General features: G+C 42.2%; 2 protein-coding genes across 6 annotated transcripts in view; one reads left to right on the top strand and one right to left on the bottom strand.

Annotated features, from left to right (window-relative positions):
• The window catches only part of vsnl1a (visinin-like 1a), a 37,391-nt gene extending 23,829 nt beyond the window's left edge, over positions 1 to 13,562 (bottom strand). Inside the window, exons 1-2 of the mRNA XM_042096419.1 lie at positions 13,236 to 13,562; positions 7,872 to 8,038 (exon numbers count right to left, since the gene is read on the bottom strand). Of these exons, the coding sequence (XP_041952353.1) occupies positions 7,872 to 8,033 (162 nt within the window). The 5' untranslated portion in view covers positions 8,034 to 8,038; positions 13,236 to 13,562. The remainder of the gene's footprint in view (positions 1 to 7,871; positions 8,039 to 13,235) is intronic.
• A 266-nt stretch (positions 13,563 to 13,828) lies between these two features.
• On the top strand, positions 13,829 to 20,076 carry LOC121712244. Of its 5 annotated transcripts, none has more exons than XM_042096352.1 (5): positions 13,829 to 13,955; positions 15,899 to 16,031; positions 16,594 to 18,741; positions 18,828 to 18,905; positions 19,453 to 20,076. In XM_042096352.1, exons 3-5 carry the CDS (start codon positions 16,689 to 16,691, stop codon positions 19,566 to 19,568), a joined length of 2,247 nt encoding a protein of 748 aa, XP_041952286.1. In that variant the 5' UTR covers positions 13,829 to 13,955; positions 15,899 to 16,031; positions 16,594 to 16,688; the 3' UTR covers positions 19,569 to 20,076. The 5 variants fall into 5 exon arrangements, with proteins under 5 accessions (XP_041952286.1, XP_041952285.1, XP_041952284.1 ...); XM_042096351.1 differs by having other exon boundaries at positions 16,577 to 18,741; XM_042096350.1 differs by having other exon boundaries at positions 15,899 to 17,131; positions 17,327 to 18,741.
• The last annotated feature ends 688 nt before the right edge of the window (positions 20,077 to 20,764 follow it).

Below are 20,764 nucleotides of genomic sequence, written 5' to 3'. Positions count from 1 at the left end.
TAGAAGCCCGGTACGTCACGCGCAGACATTCTAATTTCACAGTTTAGCCAGAGAGGTAATCAAGGATCTTTGGTTTAGCCGTTTAGACGGAGACGCAACCCGGGTCGTCTTCAAAACTCTACACTCTGGAAGGTTCAGATTTTTGCGTCTTCAATCCCCGATGGCGGGGTCGCCGTGTAAACGAAAGGCACTTATGATCAAATATTTTGTCGTCTTCCTTCGCAATCGTTCTCGTATAAACGGCCCCTAAGATAACATATGGAATGTTAAAACGGAAGTCTTGTGGGGCCAACTATGATGCTGATAATGTAACTCTCTTGAAAGGGTCTATAAAAGGGAAAAAAGCTGCTGTCTTGGTGGGAAAATCATTACCGTCATGGAGAGTTATGACCATGCTGGCAAAGACCAGCCTCTTTTTCCCAGTTACCCGCCTGCAGCAACTTAGCGCACTGGACCAGAATGCATTGCATCAATCCAGGTCAGCACACTCTGTTGTCAGATCACTGGGGTTCGATCAGGTGTGTGTGTATGTTATGTGTGCGAGCAAGCTTGTCACTGTGTACAGCGATAAAGCCTGTCACTGGGTTGATATTGACAATACACTGGTGTCAATTCAGCCAAAATCCAGAATTCTGTAATCAAAGAAATCAAACTCTGTAAACGAGACCACTGTCATCTATGTCAAGAGCTTAGGAAACTGTTTTGCAAGCATAATATTTTAAAGTGTAACTGTTTAATTTTACATTTTACAAAGTAAGTTCACATATTTCGGTCTTTGAGGGGTCCTTCTCAGTTACGCGTCTCTCAGTCTCGCTCTCAGTTCTAAAAGATTCTCACTTTGGGGGCGCTGTGGCACAACTGGTTAAAATGTCCGTACCACATCTGGGTCCAAGTGCCCATGGGGACTCGGGTTGGAGTCCAACTCGGGTCATGTCCCTATCCCTCCCCATCTCTCTCTCCCACTCACTTCCTGTCAGTCTCTCACTATTCTATCACAATAAAGGCAAAAAAGTCCCAAAAATATATACATAAAAAAGACTCTTGCTTGGATTTAGGCATTAATCAATGGGTCTCTTTGAAACGGGTAGAACTGCTGCCTTTTAAGACATCTAACTGGGGAGCGAGGTAGCAAGTGCGGTTCAAAACCAAAAATATTTTTTACTGCCTTCTGAAGATATCTTAGATTTACCAAATAACGGTCATTTTTAGAGGCAGCATCGATGCACACTTCATGCTCCCTCCTACCCATAATCCCTTGCTAACATCATACCGTAGTGTTAACCAAAGATTCTAGAGTGCTACGCTCATTTTTAAAAGATGTATTTAATCCAAAGTCATGTCTAGTGAGATAGCTCTCTATGTAGGGAGGGAGGCAGTAGGCAGCTGTCTCCCGTTTCAAACACATAGTACTATCTAGCTTCATCTGCTAAGCTTAGCGAAAATACAAACAAAATCCCCAATGTGGCATTCATTTTAAAAATGATGTGGTACTTTTAGAGATGCACCGATATGGAATTTTAGGGCCGATAACGATAACCGATATTTATTGGTTTGTTGTGGCCGATACCGATACGATAACCGATAATATTACTCTTGAAAAAAATTGTGAAAAGTGATTTGGGGAAAGCATTTAATAAGCATCATTTTATTGCAGTAATTTTACCTACCACCCAATGATGGACAGAACTCATAATAGTCCTCAATAGTACGGCAGTCAACAACATAACAGTAGCCTAGCCCTACAGTATGTGTGGCTCCTTTAAGTGAACCTGACGTCAGTGAATTGCGAGTGAGTGGCTAGAGAGTTTGAATCGTTTTCATTTAGGACTAAACGCTCATAAACGGCTCAGCTTGGAATAAGCTACAGTATAGCGACCAAATCAGAGTTTGTAAGGGAAACTTAGGTTTAGTTTCAACTACGGGTAACTGAATAAAGCTGCAACTCCTCAGACTGTATCTTATGTCCGTCTACTCTGTTGCGCACAAATTGCTGCAGCAGAAATGAAAGGAGTTAGCCCCGAAGGTTTTAATAACTTATTATGATGACCTGTCTGGACTTGAAGCACGAATGGTTAGCATATTTCTAGGTAATAACACAAAACCCAAGCTAAAGTAATGCAAATATAATGCTAAAACACAACTTAGAACTAGGCCTACTTGTACTCGTCCCACTAATGAGTTTGTTTATTTGTTTCCCCGACCAGCACGGTAAAGTGCAAACACACCAGCACAAGACGGCTCTAGATAGGGCTGAGCTCCGCTCTGTTAAGGTTAAATGGCGGATCATTCACGAGAGGATTTTGAGATGCACAGATTCCCAAATGAACGCATATCCACAGATTTTGTTAGAGTGGTGAAATACATTCACAACGCTGACATTAAAGTATAGCCAACCAAGCTCAAGTAGCTCAGTGTAACCAGACGGACCTTACGTAGACCTAAATTAGGACTTTAAAAAATATCGGCGCAAATTATCGGCCAGAATTCTGTTATCGGACCGATAATAATATTTTCATTTTTTCACTTATCGGCTAATAATATATCGGCCGCCGATATATCGTGCATCCCTAGGTACTTTAAAAAAAAAAAAAAACTTTTTAAAAAATAACTTGCACATAAATCGGTATGTTGTGAGGGCATAGCTCATATGTAATGATCAGTGTTTCCCATACATTGACTTATTTGTGGCGGCCCACCACAATATCAACATTGACCACCACACAATGATTTTCCTGGTTGTACTAAATTGTGCTTAAATCTGGTTAGAATAATAACCGTGCTGCATTAATTTGTTAAAAACTGTTGCATTCGATTTAATTCTGCAAACCTACCACCACAAATAGAATTCAATTCTGTGGGAAACACACACAGGCTGCACAAAATGCTGTGTCCAAGCTTCATAGCGCATCACTGACATATCAGTGGCATCACCCCTGACCACCACAGCGCTTGAGCAGATCTGCACCATCACTGGTTTCCATGCCAACACGGCTCTCATTAATGTTTGGCTAACACTCACAACCACTTTAAAATTCACCCCTACACCCCTTCGCACCGCCACATCAACCGTCGGTAAAGACAGGGCAATGGAAATGTGTTCTGTGCACCACAGAAAAAACAAACAAACAAAAAAACAAACATATTTTAATTTGTCTCCAGTCAGAGCAGAGAAAGCATTCTCTCTTTCCGATGTCATTTGTTGTTGGGTGGATCTGTTGCACTGACCTCCCCATGAAATTAGCAGAGTCACCTATGAGTCATCGTGAAAATGGTCAAGCTAAATCAAAGCTGTTCAGAGCAATTCCCCCCGAGTCTGACTGCCTCAACTTAGTCATTTGTATTTTGACAACACGCAGATTAGATTCTCTCCAGTATTCCAATGAAGATAGATAAGATAGATAGATAGATACTTTATTGATCCTATTGAGGGGAAATTCATGAAGTGTAGACAAGCATGATATTACCTTGTTTCTTCACACGATTTATTTAGCACATGCAACAGTTTGAGTAGCTTATTATTCATAATAAGAATTTAATGTAGCTTGAGCTACTGTGTTCACACATTTCTTAATATGTAGAGACCAAATCTAGACTTTTGCTGGAAATAACCCCAACTGTGACTGCAAAAAGGGGAGTGTCAAACACTCAATTGCTTTTACATACCACAACAGTCTTATGTCAACAATAAAACACCTAGAGGGACTTATCTAAAAGTCTCACAAACCACAAAACAAATAACTTGCCTCATGAGAACTAACGTGGTTCAGACTTCCAACAGTTTGCATGGCCTATGTTTTAAAGCTCCGTGGGAAAGACCATGGTTAACATAATCCCTCAGCTGTTACTTGTACATTGAGACCAGCATAATTGCAATCCCAGGGTCATTTGAATCCAGATTCTATCGGAGGTTTAGCAGGCGGCGACGGCATGGCATTTCCGACATGTTCTCCACCACACGGGGAGTAAAGCGAAGCCTGTCTTACGCTGACAACTCAGCCCCGGCGCTAAAGGCGTCGCTCAGCAGAGCTACACTCGTAAGTCCATTACATGACTCTTTATCAGTGTTGACACAGCTAGAACATCCCCGGGACCTATGCCAACGACCCACAACCCCAATACACACACACACACACACACACACACACACACACGCAGACACACCACCACATAGAGAAATACAAATGCTACATTTAAACACGTACACAAACAAAAAGTGAGCGTACACAAGCATTGCTTCATTACAAGATGTGTGTATGTGTGTGTGTGTGTGTGTGTGTGTGTGTTTGTGTGTGTGTGTGTGTGTGTGTGTGTGCGTGCGCGCGAGTGTGAGTGTGTATGTCTGTGAAAGGGGAACTACTAGCACATACATCAGCAGGAGTTCACACAGGGATCACTTGTGATCTTACAAATAGCTCCCTGAGCTCAACACATCCCGACGCGACGCAGGGGTGAAATATGACAGGCTGATGTATTTCTGTGAAAACTTTTACACATCGTTTCAAAACATACTTTTCATGCTGACAGTTACACGATACACACACACACACACGCACGCACGCACGCACACACACACATACATCAACTCTCCCCCTCTATATGTCTTTCTTACACTCACACTCACACACACATTTCTTCTGTAGTCTGTATTAGGGCTGGGCGATATGGCTGAAAACTGTATCACGATATAAGTGTTTCATATCAGTCGATATCGATAATTATTTTTTAAAAACAATCTATTTCACCAGAAGGACCAGAAGGGGGAAAAAAGTTCAATTTAAACACTTCTATTTTAAACTTAACCTTCCTCTGATTTTAATCACCAGTTATCAATCAAAGCAAACAGGGAAAAGAAATAGCAACATAATCATGAAAAACACTCAAATAAATAAATGTGCACATAAGTCTGAATGAAAAGCAGCACTGGTTGAAGCCTGGAAATATTGTGAAACAAAGTAGCTTAATTTGCTAGTTTATCAGTCTACTGGTTAGACTGTTCAGTTTCCCCACGTGTGTTTAAGTTTCAAATGAATACTTTTTCTCCTTGGGACAGGCCCGTTTGAGTCTTGGAAAATACTTTTCCATTTGCATCGCGATTGAGATTTTTAGAACTTAGCAGTCAATTTGAATGCAACAGTTTTGAACAAATTCGTGCAGCGTGCTAATGATGCTAATCGAATTTAATAGCAATTTAGCCAGTTTTCTTGCACGATTGTGAATTTGGATTACATGTGCATGCTGAGGAGGGATGCGCCTGTTGAGAGGAGAGAGAGAGAGAGAGAGAGAGAGAGAGAGAGAGAGAGAGAGAGAGTGCACGGGGCAATGACTCATTGAGAGTCTGTGTTGAGGTAGGCCTACTTCTATAGCCTACTCTGGTAGAGTTGCACATGCTACAATGCAAGCTATATTTAGCCTATTTATTTATGGAAAATCGTAAGGCGGGAGGTGTGTTGCTTTTAATCGAATGTTCTATCGAATGTATTTTTTTATTGATATCGGTTACATGTCTATTGCGATACATATCAATATCGTTTTATCGCCCAGCCCTAGTCTGTATGCTTTCCAGTTACACTAAAAATCAAATGTGCTGTGGAAATGAAAATCTTTAGAGAGCGATTTAAATAAAATAGAATTATTCAGATTGCAGAAACGCCACTGAAAAAATACACTTCATTACATCTCAGTAGCAGCCTCTCATAAAAGATGAAATGTGTTTACATGGGCGCTTCCACAGCAAAATATATGCAGTTGTGTGAGGCCTGTGTTATTTATCATGGCTACAACCTTGCATGTCCAATTAGAAAAACATTGATTATCATAGTAAAGACCCGTTTTGCTATGCTGGCAGCTTTTATGTTTGTGTTTCCTCGACAACAGAACCCAGAACAAGGCAACCAAATTCAAACCATTGATTTAACTTTGTTTAGGGAGGCAAACCTACCATTGGAAACCACTCAGGCTTAACTTAATAAGGACACAGAGGCAGTTAAAATTAGATTGCACCAAAGTAACTTAAAATTAAACAACACAGCCAGGCCAATTGAGTTGTCGGCTTGCCAATACACACAGGGGATCTCTAGACTCATTAAAGAGATAATGCAAATACAACACAAATATACACTTATCAGGGAATCACAAGAGATAAAACCAACAACCAATCTATTGAACACTGCAGCTTTTACAACAATTAATGAATTGTTCAGTGTGAAAAAATATTCATAATTTCAAAAGAATTAAAAGGTGTTATTCATATCTTACTATTAGTGGAGCCATTTGACTTGAAATTCTGATTATCGTCACTTTGGCAAGACAAACCGTGCAACTGGATGGCATTTCCGACTTGTCTGATTAGCCACATGTCTATAAGATACAAAGACATGTCCCAGACCTTTTCACTGCCATCTTTAAAACTATCTACTAAGAAACGCAAAAACCGATGAGCACCCTCTCAGTTCTAACTGCGCCCTAATCTCGTAAACGTTCTGCTGTGTAATTGACAGAATACAGACTGTCCCCGCTGATCTCTCATCCCATCCGTGGCCCTGGCTTGCTAAAGCCATGCTATCCATTACCTCGCTATCTTCACATTGGGATTTAAATAAAACTGTATCAGTGATATGCCGTTGCCAGGAAACACAACAGGATGCATCTCTAACAGGTTTAGCGACAGCCCTCCGAAATCCACTCCCCCACATCCCCCTTTTGCCTTAGATTATCCCAGTGTCTGTTTTGTGCCGAGTGGATCTTCCAGCCAGAGTAGCTCGCTCACAGACTACACAGTGGCGGCCAGGGACGCGTGCTTAACGCTGAGAGACTTGACTGCCGTTTTAAATGAGCACGGTGCTGTTGTGGCGGGGCCACAGGTTCAGCCATGACGGATCAGTCAGGTCCCCCAGCAGCAGCAGCAGCAGCAGCAACTCGTTTAAGCAATAAGCCCCGAGAGGCCGTAGGTTACGCTGATTCTACAACAGCTAAGGGGTGTTGTTAGGCACGACGTGCTAGCAGTGTATGTTTGTGCTGGAACAGCATCGAAAGTGATTCAGCCAATCACAATCAAGGACCGGAACTATCAGTTTTAGAATAGGGCCCTGATCTGGGCCACATCTGGCCAGGCACTCCTCTCCCAACACAGGTCCCTCCCACCATTACTGCACTGTACTTACTGTGAATCTCTAGGCGACCATTTCTTGGCATTTTAAGGGTAGATAGACCCTATATTGAAAATCTAGTTGTCAAGGGCCTTCAGGCATAAGCACTCCCGTGCCACAACGTACTACTGTGACTCAAAAAATCAACAGCTCATTGTTGTGCCAACAGCTCATTACAATCTTGTATGTTGTCCAGTGATATGATGACTAATCTGCAATCCTAGTGCCTCACAGCAGTTTTGGTGCTTTGGAAAGTTGTGCTCACTCATATGTTATGGGAGGTATGTGTGTGTGTGTGTGTGTGTGTGTGTGTGTGTGTGTGTGTGTGTGTTAGGGGGGTGGGGGTGGTAAGACAAAAAATGGCTACCATTTTCGAGAGGAAAAACACCGAGAGGAAATGAGAATGTGCATCTGCAGCAGGGGAAGCGGTGACAGCTGTTGCAGTCAACCTCAGCAGACTGATGATCTAAGGGGATGCTTGGGAGAGCCCTGAAATTGCCTCCATAAGTTTTGCCTTGATATGTACGTTACCTCAAAAGCCCCCAGCATTAAACCTTTCTCACCCACAAAATGGTCAGTGGTTCAGAAATAAAATAACAAATAACTCTCCGGAAAAACAAGGCGCAGTCATTGATGACTTGAATTGAAGTCTGCACCTGTACTCTTTCTCTCACACACACACACACACACACACACAAACACACAGCAAGCACCCGAAATCCTTACCTTGACGTAAAGTTGCTGGAACTCATCCAGGTTGAGGCGGCCGGTGGGGCAGTCCTTGAGGAAGCCCTTGTACCACTGTTTGAGCTCGTGCTCGTTGAACTCCGTGTTCTTCACCAGGTCCTCCATCACCTCTGGGGTCAGCTTGCTGTTCTGTTTCCCCATCGTGTCTGTCGGGGGGGGGGGGGGGGGTAAAAAATGGTAAAAATGGTAAGAAAATGCATGGCTAGTGAATGATATGTGCACACACACATACAATACAACACACACACACACACACACACACACACACACACACACACACACAGACAGACAGACAGACACACACACACACAAGAAATGCTGACAGACAGATCAGAACTAATGTTGTGTTACCTCTCAAATCCCATATCAATACTGCGCTCTGTTGATTAAGCCTTTTCCTGTCTTGGACACTCCCCTTCCTCTACATAGCTAAGATGGCGACCATTGAGGGTGAAAAGTGTTCAGTGTTCCATACTCAGCTTTTTGATCATGTGTGCACCAACAAGGTTTTTATAGTGCACAGCATGTTTCCATTACACTCAGTGTGAATGCACTTCTGTACTCAACATAGGAAGTAAAAGTACAGAGGAACGCAAATTGAGAGTCTGTGGGCCAGATGTACTAACGCTTTTGCGCCCACTCCAGGCGTATTTGTTTTGCAACGTGCGTGTAAAATCATTGCGAGATATGTACAGACAGGCCGCAATGAGGTAAAAGCGCAAACTGCCTGTTGCGGGAGCTTGGGAATTGTATTTATACATCCAGCCGCTGTAGATGCAACAAGGTAGACATTTAGGTAGACTGAGCTTGTGGTAAATCAGACATGCTCCACATTTTATTTAGATTGATGGAAACAACACTAAGAGAGTGAACTAGTCCTCTGCATACCTCTATTTGTGTAATTTAACACATTACATTACATAATTTGGTAGACCTATCATACACCATGACATGTGTATACAAAGGTAGACACTCAATCACACTTACTTACTTCACTGGCCTGTCTATGCAATGATCTCCTACCCCCCTATTTCAACAGCAATAAACTGAAAAGACTTGTTCCTGTTTCGGGTAACCACAACCCAATGGTCTCTATGTGTGTCTATCATTTTTTGTGTGCTTGTGTGTGTATGTGTATGTATATATGTGTATGTATGTATATGTATGTATCATGTTGTGTGTGTGTGTGTGTGTGTGTGTGTGTGTGTGTGTGTGTGTATGTGTATGTGTGTGTGTGTGTGTGTATGTGTATGTGTATGTGTATGTGTATGTGTGTGTGTGTGTGTATGTGTATGTGTATGTATATGTATATATGTGTGTGTGTGTGTGTGTGTGTGTATATATATGTGTGTGTGTGTGTGTGTGTGTGTGTGTGTATCTGCTTATCAGTGCAGGTTGCAGCAGTGTGTGCCCCACACCATCACACACTGCGTCACTGGCAGGACAGAGCTGTTTATTTAGCTGCATAATTACTGACACATGAATAAAATACAGAGACAAAAAGCAGAACCACAGATGCATACAGACCCAGAGATCAGACTACACGGGATCTTCCACCAGAACTGACTGTGATTTATGCAGCCCAAAAATAACAGAGAAGAGTGAGATGGAGGTAGAGTGAGCTGAGAGATAAAAAAAAATACAAATAAACAGAGCAGAGAAAGAGAAAGAGAATGTGAAAGAGGAAGCAAAATGCATCTGATGTTGTTTGCCGAGTTCTGATCGACTGACGGGAGAATTTGTACCCGTGGAGTTCGTCTCTATAGCAGTGATTCGCTCAAAGCGATAGAGGCTGACGTGAAACAATAGCAAATCTGCTCAGAAAGGTCACTCGCTGCAATTAATTTAGGTCTCCATCCAGACACTGATAAATGAACAGCACACACCATGATGGATATCAGGATAGAGGGGGGCTAATTGCTGCGAGCGAAAACATTCAATTTTCATCAGAGAAAAATATTTCTTTTTACTTCATCATGACACAACTACTCAATAATTCCAGACAAATGGGTGGTATTGACGACAGGAGTGGAGAGAAGGAGAGAGAGAGAGAGAGAGAGAGAGAGAGAGAGCTTTTTAGTAACACATGCTTTTCCTTGCCACACATCCAAATAATTTAAAAACCTTAAATGAAACAGTTTTGCTGCGAATATTTAATCTCTTCTCAACCTAAGCGTTGCTTCCAGCACAGTCCCTCAAATTAACAGCTGTCTTCTCTTCTTAGCTCCTTCCAAAGTGCCATCAAGTCTTTGCCTATTCCGCTTGACATATTTCTGTTTGTCCTGACCAGAGGGTGGCATGTGTATGTGCTTGAGTGTGTATTTGTGAGTGTGTGTGTGTGTGAGAGAGAGAGAAGAGAGAGAGAGAGAGTGTGTGTGTGTGTGTGTGTGTGTGTGTGTGTGTGTGTGTGTGTGTGTGTGTGTGTGTGTGTGTGTGTGTGTGTGTTTTGAGGGTTGTTGGGGTGGGTGGGTGGTTGTTGGGGGTTTTATGATTTTCACATGGCTCATTAAAACATGACACATCCTCTACCGAGCAGCCTACAGTAAGTCATGGCCCTCTCCTGCACGCATCACTCTTGCTCGCCAAGCAACCAAGGCAAGTCCCTGAAGACTGCAGAGCAGTGGTAGTGGAACTCGGCTTACAATTCTCTGTCCATCTGTAATGACTGAGCCCGAGAGAGAGGGCTTTAAAGACTGAACTGCCAGAACAGGCCTCGATGCCATCTGCAGACATCATATGAGCTAAAGACAAAAGGGAATGCGATGCGAGACTCACATGGGGTTTTACTGCCAGTGTTTTGTTTTGTGGCAAAATGAGGGGGGAAAAGAGCAACAATGTGACACCACATTGTTAGAAATGAGAAATGACTCAAAACAGAGTCAGAGCCCACCCCACCGCCCCCCCAAACACACACACACACACACACACAGAGGAAGGCTGCCTGCTTCTCTACTCCTCGGTGTGTGTGAGACTGCAGTAAACGCCTCCTGTCCTCTGGGATTACCCCTCCCTTCAAGCCATCCACATATGATAGACATGAACTCCATAACCTGCCTCATGCCATTGCACGTAAACCCCTGATACACAGGGCTACAGCGGCCTTGGTAATGCCCAAAAAATCCGACCTAATGCCTACAATGTGATTAGGTTGGACTGTATAGGTCTACAGCTATACGTGCCAACAGATTGATATGTAACAGAAGCCATTTTCAAGGATTTTAAAACTGGGCCAATCCTATTTCTTTGACCATCTGATGTACAGAGTGGATCCACGTCATGTAGTCAAATATTACATCCACTATACATAAAGAAGGCAACTCTAACACATTGATGTAAATGGTATTTGGCTTTGTTAGGGTGGGGGGTTACTTGCATGCTCTGTTGTCCAAGAGACAGCACCGTGAATGGTAGATATTACAACCAGTTTCATAAAGACCTCATGTGTGAACTAGAGCATTTACAAAACAAGTGGCTTGGTCATGGGTACCTTTGAATGGGCATCTGTGCCCGGCTGGCACGATGCCCTGTTGCCCACCTGCCATGCTAAAGAGTTAAAGGGCAACACTCCATGGCCAATCTAATGGGATGGTAATTATTATGCTTGGCACCCCCCCCCCCCCCTCACCCCCCTCACCCCCCAACCTCCACCCAAGTCTGTGACAGCCAAGTTATTACAATTAACTAATTACGACCACCAGACAGGGACCAATTAGGAGCCAGCCTAGAGCAGAGTGTGCTTTTGACTGGACCCTTTTGTTGATATGTGAGGCAAGCAGCAAGGGTGGGGGTTAGATCCATTCCATTCGGTCAGCAGCCCACTGACCATTGACAGCCCACATCAAAGTGCATCAACCAATGAACACCCATGTTTCTCAGGGAAGGTTAACTGTGACATACAGCCAGCATGTTCCAATGCAACAGTAATGTACAGATTCTTTCAGTCTGCATTGCCCAGTTTAAACAGTTATACAAAAAAAAACATGAAAAAACACATCAGCAGTCTGTTTTTCCTTCTGTTTCCCAATTTCCTCATATCTATCCAGAGTAGCAGTGAGGGACAAGAGAAAAACTACTCTCAAAGGACAACCAAGTGATGCAGCATGACTACAGCCCAAAAGTCTGCCTCTGCAAGCTGAACATGTTTCTTGTAAAGTCCCTCTTATAATAAACACTACAAAAAAAAAAATACAACTGCATTAACCTACACCAAAAAGGCTGAGCAAAGAACCTATTATATACATCACTGATTTAAAAAAAAACCTTTTACAATAGATTAGAACTATCAATCTACAGAATTCAACACATTGCAAATAAGACCTGTTCACATGCTAGATAACTCAGCATTGCCATAAGCACCAGCTCACTTGTTCTATGTCAATGCGTCATGTATGTGGCTGAACGAAATCGACGAACTGAGGCAGTCTGATTGAGCTACCACATTATGTAATACCACGCATATTTACAATTTCCACTGATGAGTACTGACCTTGGAAAACTACAATTGTTCGCAACAATAATTTTCAAACTAGCCCTATAGATGCCATTCAAATAGTGAATGTGAAAGTATTCATTTAGGATAAAGGAGCAACAAATATTTGTGGACGTCAAAAAAGCTAAACAGTGTCATAGCGTTGTTCTGCATTCCTTTTCATATCGCTATCTTATTAAGTGTTTTCAGTTTTTGAACCATTACTCATTAGGTTGGCTCCAAATTATATGCGCGTGCCAAAGCAGACGAGAGGCTCCTATTCTCAAATGTCAGCCGTAATGCAACGCGACAATAGGCTACTACATCGGGAAAGACCGATTTTAACTTCTGAAGAAACAGTTAAACGCTTTATGATCACACCAGTGTGAGCTAACCTGTGAATGTGTCTGCCCAGAACATATCCATGCGCATTATTCCCCCAACGTGCACATTTGTTTGATTATTTCTCTCCTTCTGGATTATTCGCAGACAAAACACTGAAACTAAAGACTCATTGTTTATCACGACAGATTTCGTATGTTGAATGGAGGGCAATTAATTTGGTTAACCTCAATGACAAGAAATATGTTTATTTTAAATAAACACAGTATGATGCTATGGTGCAATATTTGTATTTCACCCGCCACATATATTTTCCGAGGCAGACTGCTTGTCGTTAATATATCTATCTAATGACAGTAATATAACATTGGTTAATCATAAGAAATTGTACAATGCTATAACGTAATATTGTTGCAGATTGTTGTATACAGGGTCTCCCATGTCAGGCTATATAATCAGTCGTTAACCAGATTAAACCTTTAATCTGTGATTTGTTATGTAGTTATTGCCAGATTTAATTTCAATTGTCTTACCTTTGCGTGTATGCGAAGGTTGTGGAGGTCTGGTTTGCGCTCTGAGCGGCAGTAGGCTTGGGTATGTATCTATCAACCACTGCGATATGCCTGTCTGGAGGTGAGAACGGAGAAATTAGCCAGGTCAGAGCGCAGGAAGGACCGTAGAGGCTCGGCGCAGCAGATGATGTGTCGCTAAACGATACAATGAACGGAAGCCAGTGTCAGACCGTGCGCATCACCACCGATGTATCTCTCATGCAGTGTGTCTGTTTTGCATGGGTCCCTGACTTGGGGCTGAGGCTCGTTTGAGTTTGCGCAAGTCTTCCTCTCCCTGAATCTGGCGCGTTCTGAATCTTGTGCGTTCTGCTTACCAAATAAAATGACATCAAACCAGTTTATCAACAGTAAACGCCAGCCCTGTGAACTTCAGAGCATCTCTCTGAAGACCTGTTTTCCTAACATTTTGAGCATGTTTACAAGTATTTTTGTAGCCTACCATTACAACTTTGTCATTAACTACAGACTGGGTGACACTGCTGACGAATTATTTGGGTGTGAGCCATAGACTGTATAAAATAGGTGTGAGCCTGCCTCGAGCATTACTTTAGCAGCGCGAGACAGATTATAAAGCTTGCTGTTAATAATTCGCGCCCTTAAAAAATAGCCCACTGCTCATTTTTCCAAGAAGACTTGATATTGAAGTGTCACAAGATTTGTAGTTCTGTCAACACTTGTAGGGTAAGAGTAATGTAATTATTTAAACAATTTATTGAAATGTCTTTCCCAGCTATTGGCTATTGTAGTTGTTGGCTAGGGGTGTGTGAAGCAAAGATTGTTAAGGCGCCTTAACAATCTTTGTGTGAAGTTCACATGTTTGTTAGCAATTTACGCTAGCAATGATGTCTAAGAAGCGTATTTCACCCTAACGTTAGTTAACAATGACTTTGTAATACCCAACCCTAACAAATGACTTTGTAATACCCACCACAGCTGTCAACTTTAACGTTAATGTTAGCTAACTTTAATTACTAGCTAGCGATATTATGTTAACGTTAACTAACATAAAAGCAGTAGCCTAGTGCTGTTACAACAGTAAATCGGGTAACTTGTAGTTATGAGTGTGACCCAAGCCAGTACTAACAATTAAACATAAGACGCTTGAAATAGGTTTGCACACACAATAACACCAAAGCATTTTAACATCAAAGAGTTTGAACAAATAACATCATCTGATGCATAATGTTAACTTAGCGTTCCTTCCTTGCTAGTAGAGCGGTGATTGAATCATAATGTCGTTAGCTAAGTACTGGTAGCAGCATCTGCAAACACAGGCAGTAGGCTATTATATGTGCTACAAGATGTGGACAAGTCACACTGTCACCAATCATGCAAGTAGCCTATTTGTGTGTGAGACAAATGTTGGCCATGATACAAAAGTAATGGATATTTTTATTACTTTTATAAATGGGGTCTTGGTCAATTAAATGTGTCCTCTTTTTTTTTTTTACACTAATTTACAAAAAATATTAGCAGATTTCTACAAAGTAATGTTTATTAATTTCAAATGCAGTATATAATGTAAAATTATAAGTGGTTGCATCATAGAGCAGGCCATCACCACAAACTGAGTGACCGTTCAAGACGAATAGGCCTACTGGTGGGGGAGGCTATGACAACTCTGAAGGAGTTTAAAAGCTTCAGCAGCTGCAATGGGAGAAACTCTGCAATACAATAAACCACTATTAAATTCTTCACCACTCAAAGCTCTATGGGCACGTGGCAAAGCCCATATTAAATCTCAATGAAAAATGAACTCAGCCAAATATATTATTGAAATCCTGGAGGACAATCTGATTCAGTCTGCAAGATAACTCTTTCCAGCAAGACAATGACCCAAAGCATACAGTGCAAGCTACACAGAAATGGTTTAAAGGCAACAATGTGAATGTTCTTGTGTGCCCAAGACCTCAATCCAATAGAGACTTTTTGGCTGGACTTGAAAAGGGTTGTCTTCCTTAAAATAGTAAAATTGCAATATCCAGATGTGCAAGCCTAATTGAGACCTATCCACGCAGACTCCATGCTTTAATTGCGACCAAAGGTGTATTTTACTAAATGCTAAAAGGGGGTGAATATTTCTGCAATCGCTTATTTTGCATTATATATTTTTAATTAATTAACATTACTTTGTAGAAATCTGCTTGCACTTTGACCAAGATTCCACCAAAGCAGTAAAAGCGGAACATCCAATACTTTAAAGGCACTGTACATAAAATAGTAAGTAGGCCTAAATGGAATTAAGATACATGCAAATCTTTCTATAAAACTACAATTTTAGTTTACTGTTGAATTTTGATTTGCAAGTGATGGATGGTGCATTTCTTAAAGGAAAATTCCGGTATTTAGCACTTTGAGTCCCTTTTCTGGTTTGTTTTGGATGAACTGGAGTGGTGGACATCGAAATTTTGACAATGGGTCCTGTCTCGACTTTCTGACTCGTATCTGACACAGTCAAAGGTGTTTCGAAACGAGTCAGAAAATTCGAGACAGGACCCATCGTCAAAATTTCGGTGTCCACCACTGTAGTTCATCCAAAACAAACCAGAAAAGGGACTCAAAGTGCTATATACTGGAATTATCCTTTAATTTAGACTGGAAACTAAAAGCAGAAATATTCACAGGTATGACAGAAACAGCACTGAAGAAATGGAGGTCTTTGGCATTACTGGAAGCATTTCTCAAAAGCAGACAGGCTCTGATGTCATGGAAGGTGATTCTGCTGGAGCTGAAATGAGTACTGCCTGTGATGTCAAGGTGGGTAGTTCATTTCAGAATGAAAACGGCACTGCCCCACCGTCACCTAAAAGAATGAGGCTTGACATAGACAGAGTGGAACTGCCGGCAGCAGATATGCCTTTCCACACTAACAACTGCGAAACTCCACTCACTGAAGCTAGAAAAGAAAGACTGCTTGCACAAAGTGGGGCTAGTTCTCTGCCACACTATATTTTACAGCAAAGTGACACCACAAAAAAACAATCGAGAGAGGAGAGTGAGAAGGCAGAGATTGTGGAGTTTGCAGAGGAAAGCATAGTACACAATCAAGAGAGTTGTAACCCATTGTGTCCAATAAGTCATAGAGCAGCGGAGGGAAGTCAAGATAGACCCGACTGTCTTTTTAGAGAAAATGTGCATGCCTGTGATGGAGAGACAAAAACCGAAGTTAACGAGGAACGCATAGTGTGTGACGAGGAGATGGCTGATTATGCGAGCCCAGGCTCCATCTTTACTTATGATGTCTCATTAAGTGGTGATTTGGGAAGTAATGTGCCCGAGATCAATGTGTCTCTTGCTCACAGTGTTCCCGTTGATGCAGCCCTGTGGCTTTCCGCTGGTGCAACGGAAGAAGCCGAAGGTTTGCCGAAGTGTGATGAATACACAGCCGTAGCCGCACAGACATGCCTTAGTCAGATGCCAGTCTGTGTGTATAAGGACATGGCAGCTGTGACTGAGATGGACGGAGGCCATGAAGTCAATGGAGCAGGCCAAGAGAGTCACATCACCCCCGAACACATGCAAACCGAGGTGAGCTCCCAGACCAGGGATTCAGCATCTTTGCCCTGCGCCTCTGACGTGACACTGAATGGCATCACATCATTTGAAGAAGACACCGCCCAGTCCCATCCTTTTCCTGAGGCTCCCACTGTTAGGAGTGTAGTGTGTGAAGTTAATGGAGCAGGCCAAGAGAGTCACATCACCCCCGAATACATGCAACCCAGGGTGAACTCCCAGACCAGTGATTCAACATCTGTAACAACTTTGCCCAGCGCCTCTTACGTGACACTGAATGGCATCACATCATTTGAAGAAGACACCGCCCAGTCCCATCCTTTTCCTGAGGCTCCCACTGTTAGGAGTGTAGTGTGTGAAGTTAATGGAGCAGGCCAAGAGAGTCACATCACCCCCGAATACATGCAACCCGACGTGAACTCCCAGACCAGTGATTCAGCATCTTTGCCCTGCGCCTCTGACGTGACACTGAATGGCATCACATCATTTGAAGAAGACACCGCCCAGTCCCATCCTTTTCCTGAGGCTCCCACTGTTAGGAGTGTAGTGTGTGAACTTTCTGACGACCACTGTGCTTTTGTGTCACCTTTGAACAGTGACGCTGATAACCTTGATATGGCACATATTCCAAGAAGTCTATCTGAGGAGGATGAACAGCTTTTGATTAATTATGTCGGTTTGGATGGATTGTTGCCCACACCTAATGGCTCCCCAGATGACGAGGCGAGGATCCATCCCCAGGGTTTAACAGCCTTTGAGAGCTTCACCAAACCTGCAGAGAGTTTTGACTTGGGTGCAGAAGCAGATGTTGATTCATACACAGCAGGGGCTAAGACTGATTTACTTGCACTAGCAAGTCTGGCGTCTGACTCCGTGGACCATCATGAAAGTAGATTGGAGGCAGCGGTGTGCTCATCCCCAACTGGGCTTTTGGCCATGGGAATGGAGGTGTTTTTTTTTAAGAGTAGCCCTTCCCCGAATGAAATGAGACTTGGGCCTCTGTCCGAGGGCTGGGAGGAGGAGAAATCAAAGAAGCTCTCGGATGGAGTAGCAGCGCAGCAACCAGTCATTCAGCCTCGGGAGGAGAATGTGAAAGTGACTGATGCATTCGCCCACAGTGATACCTCACATGAATTCGCCGTCAAGGACATGCCGGCATTCACATTGTGCTCTGACGCAGTTGTCCCTGGATCACACACTGCTCCCACTGAGGATGTGACAAAAGAGAGCACAGCGCTGCATGTTTTCTCTGACTGTGTGCCTCTGGGTTTCGACTCGTTTGAAAAAGTAAAAATCTCTCCTGACAGTGATCTTGAAAATAGCCCACTCCTTGACAGCTCACCCACGGTTTTGGCTGCAGCTGCAGTCTCACAAGTTCTCATAGTTCCTCCAGCTGATCATGGCCCTGTGACGTCAGCACACTGTGGGATCCATTCAGACGAGACGACAATTGAATTAATATCACATTGTAAAGACAATTGTCCAGTTTATTCACAGGACAGAGGCACCAGATGGGGAGGAGAGGAAAGCCAAAAGAGCATTATCGCTGTGTCTCCTCAACAGAGTCTCTCTCCCCTTGAGCCTAAAGAAAACATCTGCCTATCAGACAGGATCACAGACTGTGACATTCCTCTGTTTGAAATGAAAGAGATGTTTGACTTAGTCATTGAAGAGCTGTGCTTATACTTTGAGATTGATCGAGAAGAAGAGGAGGAGGAGTCAAGTGAGTTATATACAGAGTCAAGAAAAGAGGAAAGTGCCCCACATTCTAGTCCATTTTCAAAATCTGAAGATGTAATTGTGTCAAGTGACACCATTCTTGAAGCTGAACAAGAGGAGGAAGAATCTTCAGATGTTCACAAGGAGCTTGACTGTGAACAAGAGGTTCCCTTAGAACATGGTCACCCTCATCCTGATGGGGAGGACTCTATGTATTCCACCATGAAGAGCAAAGGTACATCTTTTTACTTTATTAATTTATACTTGGACAAGTGGTACCGGTACATGTTCCGTTATTTCACGTGCACTTTTCTTTTGCAGAATTAAGAAAAAATGATAACTACATGTCCTGGTCTCCTGCGTTCCTGTCCGTTCCTTTCCTTGAACATCTCGGAGAGGGTGAGTATTTCAGTGGTACTTACAGTATGCAAGCGTTTATGTCATTGTGTTGCTAAGAATAGTCTCTGCAGTCCTGTAAATTATAAGGCAACGCACCTCTAATCACATGTTAAAGACGAGGTTTTAAGTTTAATTGTGCTCCGCAACAATTCAGTGTTTAAACACCTTTTTTGAGATTTCACGAAATCCATTAAAGTCTTAACATCCCCACAGAAGTAGTCCACTCAGAAAGGTGCGTTTAATGGTAACACAATTTTAATTGGACAATGAATAGCATCATTCAAACACTCCCAAGTTTCCCGAGTCATACATTTGGTGGTTGTTTGACATCTTTCTCATAAAGAATCATCTATTTGTTTAGTGTTGTTTGTCTACAGCCTATTTTTTGTCTTGTTTAGTGTCTACATTGGGGCATACCACAGGTGTTCTTTATAGTGCAGCTCACAGATCCACAATTATAGTAAAGGCGTGTTTTTTTTTTTTTTTACCTTAATTAATATTCTTGGACAGACCATGAATGAGAAAGATGTTTTGATCCACCCCCCAGGGAAAGTGGAGACACCACCAAAAAGACTGGAGCCTCTGAAGACCTGCAGCCGCCCAATCCGCGTGGGACTCTCCAAGAAGGCCAGGACAAAGCAGTTGCATCATAACCTGAAATAAGCGCAGTCTGAGGTACAGAGAGGTTTGGTCAGGTGTGAAATATGGCAAAGTATGCTGCAGACCTACATATGGACACTACAGTACTAGAGCAGGTCAGGTCAAAAGACTGTGAGGTTTGGCAAAGTATTAGTGTATACTTTTTGTAGCTTGGGCTTATTTCACACCTGGTATGCTATTTATTCTATTTATTAATGCATTTATTTATTAATCTATCCATACATCTATACATCTATTTATCAATACATACATTCAATTTATTTATTGAATCATATTTAAACTTTAAATTATATAGTATACGTATATTTAACATATTTATTAAATGGCCTTTGGTTATCTTGTATTACTGTCCTGATGTAAATGTTGACATTTTCAAATTAAAACCAAAGACTATTTCCTTTTATTCTGTTTATTTACTAGCATGTATGTGCGGCATGGCAGTCAGCTCAAATCAAATGTAGGCACTGTTTTTGATCGTTATTGTTTTAAATACCTAATCTCTTGAACTCTATTGGTGTGTTCTGAGTTCTTTTCTGACTTTTTCTGACACTGTATAAACAACATCTTAGATTAGTTATAACATTTGTTCTCAGGTTTATAGAAACTTCAAGTAAATGCTGCCTTCGAGTGCTGCCTGTCCAGCGAGCCATAACCTGCTTAATGAGGCTGAGTATGTAGTGTGAAAAAAGCAACAGTGGTCTCTCATTCTCTTAATAGACCAAGCACAGCATCATAATATGAGTATGGTATGAATAGAGACACAGGGAGAGGGGTGTGGAGTAAGAGGGTTTAAAAGCTCCCTGTTTTGCCATTGACAGATCAGGCCTGCAATAGCTTCTAAAAGCTCTTCCTTGCAGGAAGGATTTATTTTATAAGAATCCCTGCCAAAATACCAGGAACAAAAGGAAAGCTTTATTTTCGTCATTACTCAATAGCTAATAACTTTCTGAGAGACAGAAGATGGTAGATAATGGCTACATTATTAAGATGTTTTGCTCCCAATTACTTCCTGGTAGCTGAAAGGTATCTGCCTGCATAATTTCATTCGGTGAATTGATGTAATTTGCATTTGGACAAGAATACTGTGGCCTCTTGAAGTTTGAGTGCAAAAAAGACTATCTCATTAATTCTAATAGCTGCATTGGCCATTGACATAAATATGGAAAAATAGTCTAATTCGACAAGTCTGTCCTGCATCC

The sequence above is a fragment of the Alosa sapidissima genome, chromosome 6 (assembly GCF_018492685.1).
Source record: "Alosa sapidissima isolate fAloSap1 chromosome 6, fAloSap1.pri, whole genome shotgun sequence".
In the NCBI taxonomy this organism is placed as follows: Eukaryota; Metazoa; Chordata; class Actinopteri; order Clupeiformes; family Clupeidae; genus Alosa; species Alosa sapidissima.
Note: the sequence above shows the minus strand (reverse complement) of the source record. Positions and strands in the feature narration are given on the sequence as shown.